This window comes from Camponotus floridanus, unplaced genomic scaffold (assembly GCF_003227725.1).
Source record: "Camponotus floridanus strain SB8 unplaced genomic scaffold, Cflo_v7.5 scaffold45, whole genome shotgun sequence".
Classification (NCBI taxonomy): domain Eukaryota; kingdom Metazoa; phylum Arthropoda; class Insecta; order Hymenoptera; family Formicidae; genus Camponotus; species Camponotus floridanus.
Genome location: NW_020229603.1, coordinates 843,566 through 856,472, shown reverse-complemented (window position 1 = coordinate 856,472; position 12,907 = coordinate 843,566). Strand labels below are relative to the sequence as shown.

Sequence of the window (12,907 nt, the reverse complement as noted above, 5' to 3'; positions counted from 1 at the left end):
GATAACAATAAGATAGTAGCAAAATATAGACGATATATTATTACAAATCCACAAGAGCAAAGATATTATTATATTAAATTTTTAAAAACATTAAATAAATAAAGATTTCAAATTATATTGAGAGAAAAATGTAGAGACCGAAAGAATGAAGCAATTCGCATGAATGGAGATGGAATTTGTTATTTGGTAAGAGAACAGCTCCATCGATTTTCCTATTTACGTACTGCCTGCCATATTATCTTCGTCCATGTGTGTACCCATACATCGCTAGATCTGTTTACGAGGAACGATTAATAACTATCTACTGTATCCAGGTTACAGGAACATCTCTCAAAAGACCCTCCTTTATTACTGGCATAAGTGATAAAATTAATCAATGGAGCATAACTAGAAGCCATTGATTGGTCTTACCTATATAAAGCCAAGAATAAATCACTCGCAATTTTCTCTTACATCCTTTCTGATTTTTTTACATCATTTAAGTCATATAATTCACATTTATATGCATTTACATTACATGTAATTGATATTTGTAGCTTTTGAATAAGTAATATTTTATAATATTACAGTTATATGATACACGTATGAAAGCGTAAATGAAAAAATAATGAATATCCTTGAAAACAGCTATCCGAGAAATTTTGATTACGTAAAAAAGAGCACATTTGCTTTTTACATTGCATATGCAGCTTATGTGTCTTGCATCTTTCTCTCCGATATCACTTAACGTTACTAATTTACAGATAGTAATTCATCAAAGTCATAAATCTTACAACGGAGATAGTCAATCCCCAAAGTTAGTTTTCAAAGGCAAAAGCGAGTATGATCATATATCGTCCTTTCCATTAATATTATCTAATAAAAGATCTCAGAAAGCGTATCTCTCGCAAAATGCTTTCTGCTTTTATATACCTAATTTTTTTTAAATATGTAAGAAAAAGAGGAAAAAAATGAAAAAAATATTTGAGAAGAAGAATTAATAAAATTATCATATCAGAAAGTTTCTTTATAATTATTAAATTAAATAAAATAGTAATTAAAATGCAGGAGATATTTCTATAAAAATTCTTCAAATATTTCGTACAGTTACTTATGAAATATTACGAGTATAATATATTACGAGAAAGTTAAAAAATTTCATATTATGTAACTATAAATAAAAAAAACAAATGCTATATATCTGTACATAAATTAGAATATGGATTTATAATATTGATTTTTTAACATCGATTTTTAACAATATTCAAATATGATCAATATTTACATCACGTAAATCGTATTATATACATGTATATTAAATATGATAGTTATGCTTTAGATGAGAATGTATCACTATTGTTTGCAACATTGAGCTGCATGCATCTTCGTCTTTACATGTATACTTTAATTCATACATTCACACAGAAAAAGCAAATAGCGATAAATCAGTGATAATTATAGTGATTTGTCCTAAAGATAAACATACCACGTGCACATCTGCGAATAAAAGTTCTCGTCCAGAGTGCTTCAAGCAACATTTACGTCATTTATCACGTATTTACTACTCTCGTTATCTTTAAAAGTCTGTAAAAGTCTTCTATGATAATAATGTCTGAAAGTTGATAACTCTGTTATATTTAAACTAATTTTGACATGCTCTTGCATTTTGAAATATTAATAAAAATTCGTATACGTAAAATCTATGAAAAATTAGTAGAAAAATAAAGCGGACGCAAATGTTTTTTTACAGAGATTTTTCTCTCTCTTTCTCTATATATATAATAAAAATTAAATTGAAGAAAAACTTTTACAGTGGGATATAAAGTACAACTTTTTCTTTCTGAAGACTTAACGAGAGAGATTTAGTTTAATTTATTACGAACGTTTAATTGCTTTTTATGATTTTCTGGATTTCTAATCGCATAGCAAATAGTCAACATCAATTTTAAAATCATCAATGAAATGAGTAACATCCAGCCTTCTATACGATAGTAAAAATAATTTCTTGTTTCGAAGAAGTAAAGGCGATTTATATAGGCTTTCTACGGATTCTCCGCACCTGTTAGACATTCCGTTTCCTACTTATTCTTTAATGATTCTTCAAAACAACGTAATATATTCTTACTTTTGTGCCAAAAGAAATATCTGACTCAAACAAAACAAAAAGCGAAATCTACACACATGATAACGTAAACGCCTCGATGGATGTTTAAACAAATTGGTTTAAACAATCGTACGTACATCACAGATTATAAATCGTCTTGAATATTTTGCATTACCAATCCTGACAGCAATTTTTTTCAGGCGAAGAAAGGAAAGAAGAAATTTGTAAATATAAACATTGTATCTTTTGTTCAATTTGTTCAAGAATTGCAAATAAGATTACTTAAAAATTTTTTACGGTTCCTTGATTTCATAAATGAAAATTATATCGCCATTCTTGTCGCGTTTCCGCGATTATTATCGACAGCAATATTCATAATCGTTTATTCGCATTAATTAATATAATATTAATATTAATAAATACGATATTTTGTTAACTCATCAATGAATCATTTATTCCGTTTTATCAAACGCATTACCCAGAGTCATTCGCGAGAAAACATACAACTGTAATATGATGTATTTTTTCATAAAAATTATAGATGGAGAAAAATAGCACAGATCATATATCATAGTTGTTTAAATGTCGATTGCATAATTATGTGCGTGTGCCAGAAATTAATAATAAATTATACAAAGGAACCCATACTAAATTTATGACTTATGGAAATATTTCGAGAAATTTGCAAATTTATAATAAAAAAAATATTTATAAATGTTTTTTATTAATGTAGAAATGATTTTATTAATATATGTTATTTATATTAATATATATTATTATATGTAGAACGATTTCAACGATGTCGCGTATAAAAATCATAGAGCATCCAACATCTTAATATCTATCATATCATTTATTACACGATGATATCATAATCTGCGCACAACATTCAAAAGTTTAAAGTCTGCCTTTAAAACGTAATCAGAGATGGGGCTCCTTAGATGACAACTTTATTCCCTCTCCTTCTCTTACTTATATCTATGCGTAAATAAAACAGATAAAAATTTCATAAAAAATGCACAAAGATATATTTCTGTTCGATATGCAGAGCGTGCGTCACTCGTTATATAATTAGGTATTACATAATTAATCATCCACAACCAAAAAATACGAGAGGCTTGCTTATAAATACCAATATTAGTAACGACGAAATTTCTTATGATACGTTATCATAAGGTATTATTGTCAAAGTTTATCATTTGTTGAACACATTTCGTTTTGCATACGGTGATGGTATTTTTTTTAACGTCACGTCAGGATTGTTTATCGACGTGATTAATGTACACGCGCTAACGCTGCGTATACAACATACTTGGATAAAAGGCATAATACACTAAACACACAAATGGGACGCATTGGTGACATGTGACGACGGGATTAATAACGTGAAAAGCCGCAATGATCGCACTTAATAATAAAAGCCGCTGATCCAATGCTTGCATAAAAACGTGTATGCAATATAGATATATATGCAAATACTTTTTCAAGCTGTTCTTTTGTCGTATTGCATGTAATCAAATACAATCAAAGTCAATTGAATCTCTTAAATGTCGATTTTTACGCTTATAAAAATACTTGTCCGAATTGCGTCCATTTGTATGCAAATATATGGAATACTTATGAAATCATATATACTTTTTTGAAATTACAAATTTAATCTATGCAAAATTGTTTGACAAATATTTTCCTTTAACAAGAACGATTATTATAGAAGTTTGACAAAACAAGGAATAAATTATATAAATTGAAAAAGCTTTTCGTGGAAAATCTCTTAAGTTAATCTTCTCATCTTTCTCACTATATTTAATTTTTTCAAATTAAAGCAAACTGTATTTTAACAGGCCTTTATTATTTAAAGTGTAGTTATTAAGGAGAGATCTTATGTTAAAAATAAACACAAGCTCTACTGAGAAAATAAATTCATATAAGGAGCGCCACGACGTCAGGCGCCACGTCTCCTGGCGGGACGCCAACATTATGGATTTCCGAATATACCCCAGAGATGTTTTTCTCTCAATCTCCCCTTTTCTAAGTTGGTCAGCGAAGAAATTGACCTCGTATTTGATTCGCTATTGTCCAGCTTATTTTCAAGGATTATCAAAAAGTCATGGAACTTCCTGTAAAACTTCCTCTTAATCACCGGAAATGACGTCTTTCGCCAGAGTTCGTGAAAACAAGATTCTAAAACCAAGATAAAATATCTTCGCGCAAGCGAAAAATTGATGAATATGTATCTGATGAATTATTCAATATTCAACTTGTATTTAAATTTTTGGTTTTTTAATTATAACGTATTTCTTTTTCCTGTATTTTACGTATCTTGTCAAATAAATTTCGTACAAAATAATATGAAAAATTATTTTATTTTTTTCAACGATTAACTCTTGTCGAAAAGACGGAAAACTATAGCGACGTTGATAAAATGTCTAAATTGATCCAAACTTTTAAATTTAAAATATCGTAGAAAAGTTGCTAGAAATTGAATTTCTGACTTTTCTCCCGTTCACAATTTTCGAAAAGAGAATTTTCGAAAAGTTCAGTTAAGGAAAAACTATTAAACGAGTTCTCGATCAAAATAATTTATTAGCATAATATTTAAAATATATTTTATATATCAAAAAAGAGAGATTTTTCGAAAAAGAAATAAATGTGCTATCTGGAAGAATTACGATCTCTTGCAATTTTCAAGATTAATCAATTTCTATTAATTAGATAATCTGAATGCATCGCGTTTACAAAAATAAACACAAATAAATAATATTCAAAATCAGAACACCAATAAAATAAATAATTCTAAACTTTAATCAAACAGTAATAAATTTTCAGTTTTCATAATTATTATTTGTTCATTTTTTGTTGCCAATTTCTAAAATTGTTTTTTAGACATTTATTTGTAGAATAGTGAAGAATAGTGAAATCATTTTTCGAATATTTTTACATGAAACGCGCAAAAGATATAAGCTTTGCACGTAACATAGTCAAGCGATAAAGGCAAGTAATGCTTTTGCATCATAATTATCGACATTGTTATAAATGCACCGAATACACGCTGTGGAGTCCATTAGTGCAGTACGTTGTTGCAGTGTATACGTTCCTAATAGCGAGAAACAAAGATACATCATGAATAAATATATACTGATCTTGCTACTGAGTGCAATTGCTTTGACCAATGTTCAGGCTGGTGAGTTTTCGATAAATAATAATTGTTTTGTGCAATGCTGATTAAAAATTTTCATTCGCAGCTTCAAACTCGAACGAAAAATCGAGCGAAGAAAATAGCAAAGACACTAGCGATGACAGCGAAAATAATACCACTATTAGCATTGACGACGATAATAAAAATGATAGTAGTGCTAATACCGATGATGGTAATAATAAAAATAATACTAGTGTCAATACTGACAATGACAATGGCATAAATAATACTAGTACTAACACTGGTGATGATAATGACAATAATAATAGTATTAACACTGGCGATGATAATAATACAAGTGTCAATACTGACAATGACAATGGTAAAAACGATACTAGTGCCGGCACTAATAATGGCAAAATTCCAGACAAAGATGTCAAACATGATATTCGCATTATAACAGAATGTATGATACGTTCAAAGAGCATAGGAAATATTGTAATGCATATTACTCGGCTCACTAAGATAGTTTTCTTTGTTGTGCCTAGCTTAAGAAATCCATTTATGAATTATTTCTATGCTATTTTTGAAATTGTATTTAACAGATTGATACAACTCAATATTTGGTTGCAATATTTGGAAGCAATCATAAGAAGGATTTTGCCATTTTCAGCGTCAAGCATATTATTCCCATGAAAATTCAAGCTCAAAGATTATTCAAACTTATTTAATTATCCATCAGAATATGCAAAAGTTAAATATAACATGTCGAAATAATTAAACATTCACTTATATTTCTCCGCGTACAATATTATATTTTAAGTTATATTAACACAATGCGCGATATCAGTTAATTGTAACGATAAAAGATATGATAAATATAAACGCTATAATATTTAAAAAATGTATTTCTTTGAAATATTAAATGTATAATTTAAAAAAAATATTTTTAACGGCGACAAATTATTTGCTGTTAGATATATGCAATTATGATTATATTATGGAAGCTGAGCAGTAGTGATAGAACTACTTGGTCAGACAGCACGCAAGCCCTTGCATTCAGACACTAAAATCTCTATGATCGGACACGAAATAGATCTCTGTGGTGAGACAAGTAAAAATTTCTTCCTTTGTCGACGAATTGAGCAATTCAATTCGACGCAAAATAGAACAATGTAAATTTGGTTGAGTCATGTAAATGTATTATTCATCAAAAGTGTCATTGGAAGTCGAATTTAGCTTACTATTTAAAATAATGATGGCGTTTGAATATCATTTATTTTACTTTAAAATTACTAGTATTTTCTATAATAAAACATGTATATTTTATGTTAAATTAAAGAAACTTTATTTGTTACGGCTGCATTTTTGTTCAATATTTTGATGCAAATGTATTACATGTTATAGCTTTATATATTTTCAATAAAAATGTTTGATTAAAAACAAAATAATTATTTATTTATCTGATTATCTAGCATATATCATTATTTTTTATTTACCAATTAATAATCGTCGAAAATATTTATATGTATATCATATATTGTGTATAATTTTTAATATTAATGTATTTTTAATATTAATGTATTTCTAATTCTATTTTATGCAATTGCAAGAAAATAACGAACAAATAAGGAAATTTTCTCATAATCTAAATACGGCAGCATTTATACTTATTCATCAGCACGTAGTTTGTCTATCTCTCTGCGATCTTATCCTGAAGTGGCATTTGACAAATTGACAATTCTAGCGAAAATGCGTATGTATGCACATACACATGATACATATATAATATACATATGCTACGATACGCGCTTATTCCCTGGGAAAAATACATGTGCGAATCGTAAACGCCATAGTATGAAAATATATGCATAGAAATGAGAACTATATATCTGCTGACAGAGGCAACCGAACAAAAACAATGGTCAAACCGAAATACATTGCAGCGATAACATTTCAATTTCGCGTATTTTCGAGAATGCATTCGCTTGTGAAAAATATTCCCATTAAAATTGCGTTAAATATCCAACTTTCGAAAACTCGTTCAGATTAAAGAAATCTCCATTAGAATATTAAAATGACAACAATTGTAGTCACATGAACGAAAAACGTGAGAAAGATTGATTCTAGATTCAATTAAAAAACCTTCTGATCCATTCCAAAAATATGATGATAACGCGAACGGATTTCGTTAAGATCTCAAGACAAATTCGCGCAACATCGTTTCGCAAAAATATTGCGATAAAATCGTCAATTTATTTACGTTTAACAATCACGCATGCCACACATGATACATGAGTTAACTCGACGATACGGGAGCACGAGATCCCTTGAACCTGCGTAGAAGAGGTTAAACGGCCAAGCGTGATAACGATTATTTCTCCTCTCGAAATGATCCATGTTGTTAACAATGTTGTTCACGATCTCTATAAATCGCGAAATTATCATTTGGACAATCAGATTGGCGCTATTTGCAGTCTTTCGTTCTAGTAATATCCTCTTCTTCTGTAATTTATCTCCCTCGCTATTTTTTAGTACCTCGTTATTCTGTAGTAATATCTTTTTACGCGAAGCACATTGATTTTTTATGCATATAATCCTTGGTATTTCCCCTTAAAATTCCGTAGTCATCATAATTAAATTGTTCCAAGGATTCAAGTATCGGACAAAGTCAATGAACGATAAAGCGTTTTATTGATAATTGTACGCGCATTTTATGCTCATCTCTAAATTCTATCCTTAGGTCGCTAAATGCTAGTTGCTCCTTTCTAACGACAGACTCCTCGCATTGCGTGTTCGAGCATTGAACGACAAATAAAACGAACGAAACTTTTTACGCAACGGACCATGAAGAACGCTAATTGGTTTCAAAGGCAGGAGAGCCTTTATGAAGAAAAGTTTCACGGGCGAGATTGAGTGCGAAAACGCGAGTAAATGTTTGCCGTGAGCATTTCGAAAATAAAGAAGGTTAATACTAGGCTTGGCCCGATGGAAAATTTTTAGTTTCTCGTTTATGTTACAAGGCATTCTTGCAATGTTTGTGACACAGCAATTTTTTAATAATGGAAAGCTAATAATACTTTAAAGATTATTTTCAGCAAAAATTCTCATTGTAAATTAATAAAAAATATATAAAATGATAAAAGTACAATAAAACTGAATAATATAAAATAAGAGGATTGTTATCATCAATATATTAAACAATTCATTAAATAAATGATTAAATAAAATAATATAAAAATTGGTAAAATATTAAAAATAAAAAATTTCTAAAAAAATCTATCAGAACATTATAATAAAATTAAAAGAAAGAAAAAGAAAAAAATATTGAATAAAAAATTATTGTAATAAAAATATTGTATTTATAATATTTAAGTATATAAATTATCGCAATTCCAATGTTTTATAAACATATGTTCGTTGAAACAGGTGTTCAATCATATCTGTATTAAATATTGGTACCATTATTAGCACATATTTGCTGTCACTATTGTATTATAACCACATATACTGATCGGTTTATTCACAGTGAGCCTAATAGTGAGGTCACGAGTCCTCGTCGATGTAGGTTAATTAATTCAAAATATTGATTTTTTTAGAAGCAAGGGCATCCTTCGGATCAATTCTCAGTGTCGTCGATTATTCTTTTCTCATGAAACGAATGAAGCTTTGCTTCACGTTTGATTAATTTGATTAGGATACATGAAAAGTCCACAAAGATTTATACATAATAACGTCATTTTTTCTCTTAAAAACTTAAACCAGCAGTTTTAAAGTATTCAGAAACTTACATGTTGAACTAATATGATGTAAAATATTTTTATGTCAACCCTCCAAGGCAATTGCCATCAAACGTAACTTTACGAGCGCCATTTCCAAAAAAGATACGTTATTACAAATATACGATCGTATGCGGTAAATCGTATGCAAATTGCAAAATTTCATGAAACCACTAAATTTGAGGAAAGGAAAGGATAGTAAAATACGCATATATGAAATACCCACGAAATCGCTATTTTCTGGTTGGTCAACGGACGCTTACTTGCTGATCTTGAAGCTGCATGTGTGCCAAGTATATGAAAACAAACCGTAAACATAGTCCACTCCAGACGTATAAATAAATCGGTATAAATCTGTTCAAGAGAATGTATTTCAGTGCGCGCGGTGCATAAGTGTTTTTGGTAAGTAATCGAGAAGCTTTGATTTTAACGATTTTGACGAAAATAAGAGGCATTAAAAATATTATAAATTTTATAAAATTTTTAAATATATATAAATTTTCTTAAATAAAATAATGTGGTATTAAAAAAATATAAGATGATAAAATTCTTAATTAATTAACTTGATAAACATGATTTTTTTTAATCATATTTTTCCCTATATCATGATATTAGGAAAGACAATATTGTTTAATTTTTAAAACGCAATTACAACGTTTGTGACGGGAAGATTCCGCTGTTACATAAACATGATTTTTTTAATCATATTTTTCCTTATGTCGTGATATTAGGAAAGACAATTGTTTAATTTTTAAAATGCAATTACAACGTTTGTGACGGGAAGATTCCGCTGTTCACGCACAATAGAATGAATTCCGGTTGAAGTGATCTTGTCAGCGGCAGTCTCACGGAATCGATGGATTTACACACGAACGCTTCACAATTCCCGCCGATCTCGGCGAGAAATCGGCCTCTATATGTAATCAACGAGCAGCCTCGATGATTCGGTCACGCACGGCACGTTTTCCTCGATATAAATCTAAAACTCTTGAATTTATTGCGTCCGCTTTCGTCCACGAAACAAATGCATTTATGAACGAATTCTTGATAAATACGAAAGGTCCCGTGAGAATAATGGATTCATTTGCTCGTCATAGAGAGATCTGTTTAGAAAAATTGGAGATTGGAAAAAAGCGCGAACATATCCCACATCACGTAGTCGGGTCAAGGTAGTGCATTTGTGGGTCAAAATACAACTTAACGAATTTAATGAAACAAGTGGGAGACGAAAAGTGACACGTAAGTTCAAAAAACGAATGTATCAATTTGAAAAAAGACTAATGAATTTGTAATCAAAATTAAAAACTTAAATTTCTAAAATAAAGAGTGATAAAGAAAAAATTGGTTACGTATAATTCTCTTAAGATTTATAAAACAAAAATAAAAGCTATAAAAATGAAAATTACTAACCGTAATTAAAAAATTAATTATATAGTTTATAAAAGAGTAACATAAAAAACCAGAGCTCTATTTAATTAATTTGAATAGATGAACTATAAATGATCACAAATTGTTTTTCAGGAATTTATATAATATAAAAGTTTGTATACAGTATAAAAAGTGATAAATAAAAAATGATATAATTATAGTTCTTTAGACAAATTTTTAATATTAATGAATATGTATTATATGAAATTTTGATTATATATTTTCTCTTTTAATGATAATAATTAAGTAACTCTGTATGAGGTAATTTTCTCTATTGTATACATCCTTTCTAATTATATAATTTCACTTTTACGACAGTTTAATATTAGATTTCCGCTAAAATTTACTTTACTTCGATTAAAGAGCGATTCTAATTCCAACGCGTTTTTGATTACAAATAAATCTTCATATGTGTGCGAAAATTATAAAAAAATTATAGGCAACGCGAAATTTTTTGCGACAGTAAACTACACTGACTCTCGTTAAGCTTAACGTCAAAGTAAAACGACATGATTTTAAAATGAGTTACAAGTTAACTTTCCGTGTTCAGATTTATTGTTTGTTTCCAAATTCTTGGCTGATAACATTAGCATGAGTCATGTAGACGATATATATATATGTTTTATATGTCAGTTATATACGTCAGTTATTTTATTATTTTCAAGAATTAAAGATTTATCTTTCAACTTCATATACTTTGCAATATTCTGTACAAAAATAATCAAAATACTTATTTTTCAAAGTCGCTTGATTTATTAAATGTAACATTGCAGACTTCCGCGATCAAATACAAATAGAATAACAAAAGATTATAGATTTTTACTATAGATTTCATTAAATGAAACAGGACTCTGTATATGTGTATGTATGTGTATGAGTCAATTCCTAAATAAAATAAAATTTGGAAGTGATAACTGATTGATTTCAGGTCAATCTATATCTCGCAAAATAAAGCACACATACCAAACATGATTAAAACAATCCAAAAATCGTTAGTTTTTGTTATTACTTGTTGATAAAATGCTTAACGCTTTTGCTAAAAGCGTTTGAATGTATATTAAAAATTGCTTTTCTTTGTTAAACTAACAGTACGCATATTGATAATTAACATGAAGAAAAGAATTTATTTTTCAATTTTTTTAAATGAATTTTCTCATATATATATATATATATACTTTTTAAAAAATTGCAATTTTAAATATTGAATTACTTATAAGGAATTACAAGCGCTCTCTCTCTCTCTCTCTCTCTCTCTCTCTCTCTCTCTCTCTCTCTCTCTCTCTTTCTATATCTCTTTCTCTTTCTAATAGTGATTGTGTTAATTTATCAGCACGCGTCTAGATTTTTCTTTTTATTATACTGACGTATGTGTCATTTTGCTTTCAGCACACATTCACGTGAACGTCACTTTGACAAATAAGGAGCATTAATAATATTCTTACGTCACGTATACTCGAGTCAAAAGAATGACGCTTCTTTCAGCGGAAAGAAAGTAACTATAAAGTTGACGTGATATCGTATAATCATGCATGTTACTTTGGACTACGAACGCAAGAATCGAAATCATGTAACAACTGAAAATGATACGCATTTCGCTCATCCGCCGCAGCGCTTATGTTTATGTAAATAAGCCGAATAATTCATAAGGTGAAAATAAGCATGAAATATTTGGGCCGCAGTACAGGAAGAGAAAGGTTGCTAATATATGACCGAAAAGCATAGCTAGAAAGTGCGTGTGAAAAAAGAGCCTGTGTCTGAATTATGCCAATAAATTAAATATGCTATTATATGGGCGTTATTCTAATGAATTATTTTAACGAAAAAATAATAGTAAAAAGTAAAAAATATCTATTATAAATAATAGAGACAAACAATAGAACTTATAAGACACAAAAAACGAGTTTTGTGTATAACTACATTAAAAAGAATCGCAAGGAATTGCATCATTATTTCACATAATCTTCTCTAAAGATGATAAATTATAGATTTTTTTTGTATTTTCATCTTTTCTTTCTAATAATAAAATAAGATATTTATGCAAGATTAATATGCGGTTTGGTTTTGGTTCTACATTTACGATCAAGCCACGTAATTCGTAACGAGCTACCAAGAGCTTATAAATTCCGATATTTCAGCTGTATTTTAACACTTTGTCGCGCAAATAGCGGTAAACTACAAAGAAGAAAATTCATTTAATCTCACAATGACAATTAGGCGACTCGCGTGAAAGATGCAAAGTTTTTAATTTAATTTCCATGTCGAGAATGGTGACTTTATGGAGAAATAATATTTTTACGCTTATATTACCATTATGCTTGTTACGCAAAATTGTTATTATACTTGGCAAGAAGAAATAAGAAAGTCTTTTAATAAAGAGAATGAAATTATTTTGGAAATTAACGGTAGATATATTGTAATATACAAATATGTTTTGCTTTTTGCACAAATATATTTGATTTTTTGATCTTTACATTTTGATTT

At 29.0% G+C, this 12,907-nt stretch overlaps 2 protein-coding genes across 21 annotated transcripts in view; one reads left to right on the top strand and one right to left on the bottom strand.

The window, feature by feature from the left end:
• The window catches only part of LOC105256745 (cAMP-specific 3',5'-cyclic phosphodiesterase), a 316,988-nt gene that overhangs the window by 23,595 nt on the left and 280,486 nt on the right, over window positions 1–12,907 (bottom strand). The window lies entirely within an intron of this gene.
• Window positions 5,118–6,615, top strand: LOC105256744 (GATA zinc finger domain-containing protein 16). Its single transcript, XM_011266954.3, has 2 exons — window positions 5,118–5,264; window positions 5,326–6,615. The coding sequence occupies exons 1-2, from the start codon at window positions 5,204–5,206 to the stop codon at window positions 5,913–5,915; spliced, it is 651 nt and encodes a 216-aa protein (XP_011265256.3). The 5' UTR covers window positions 5,118–5,203; the 3' UTR covers window positions 5,916–6,615.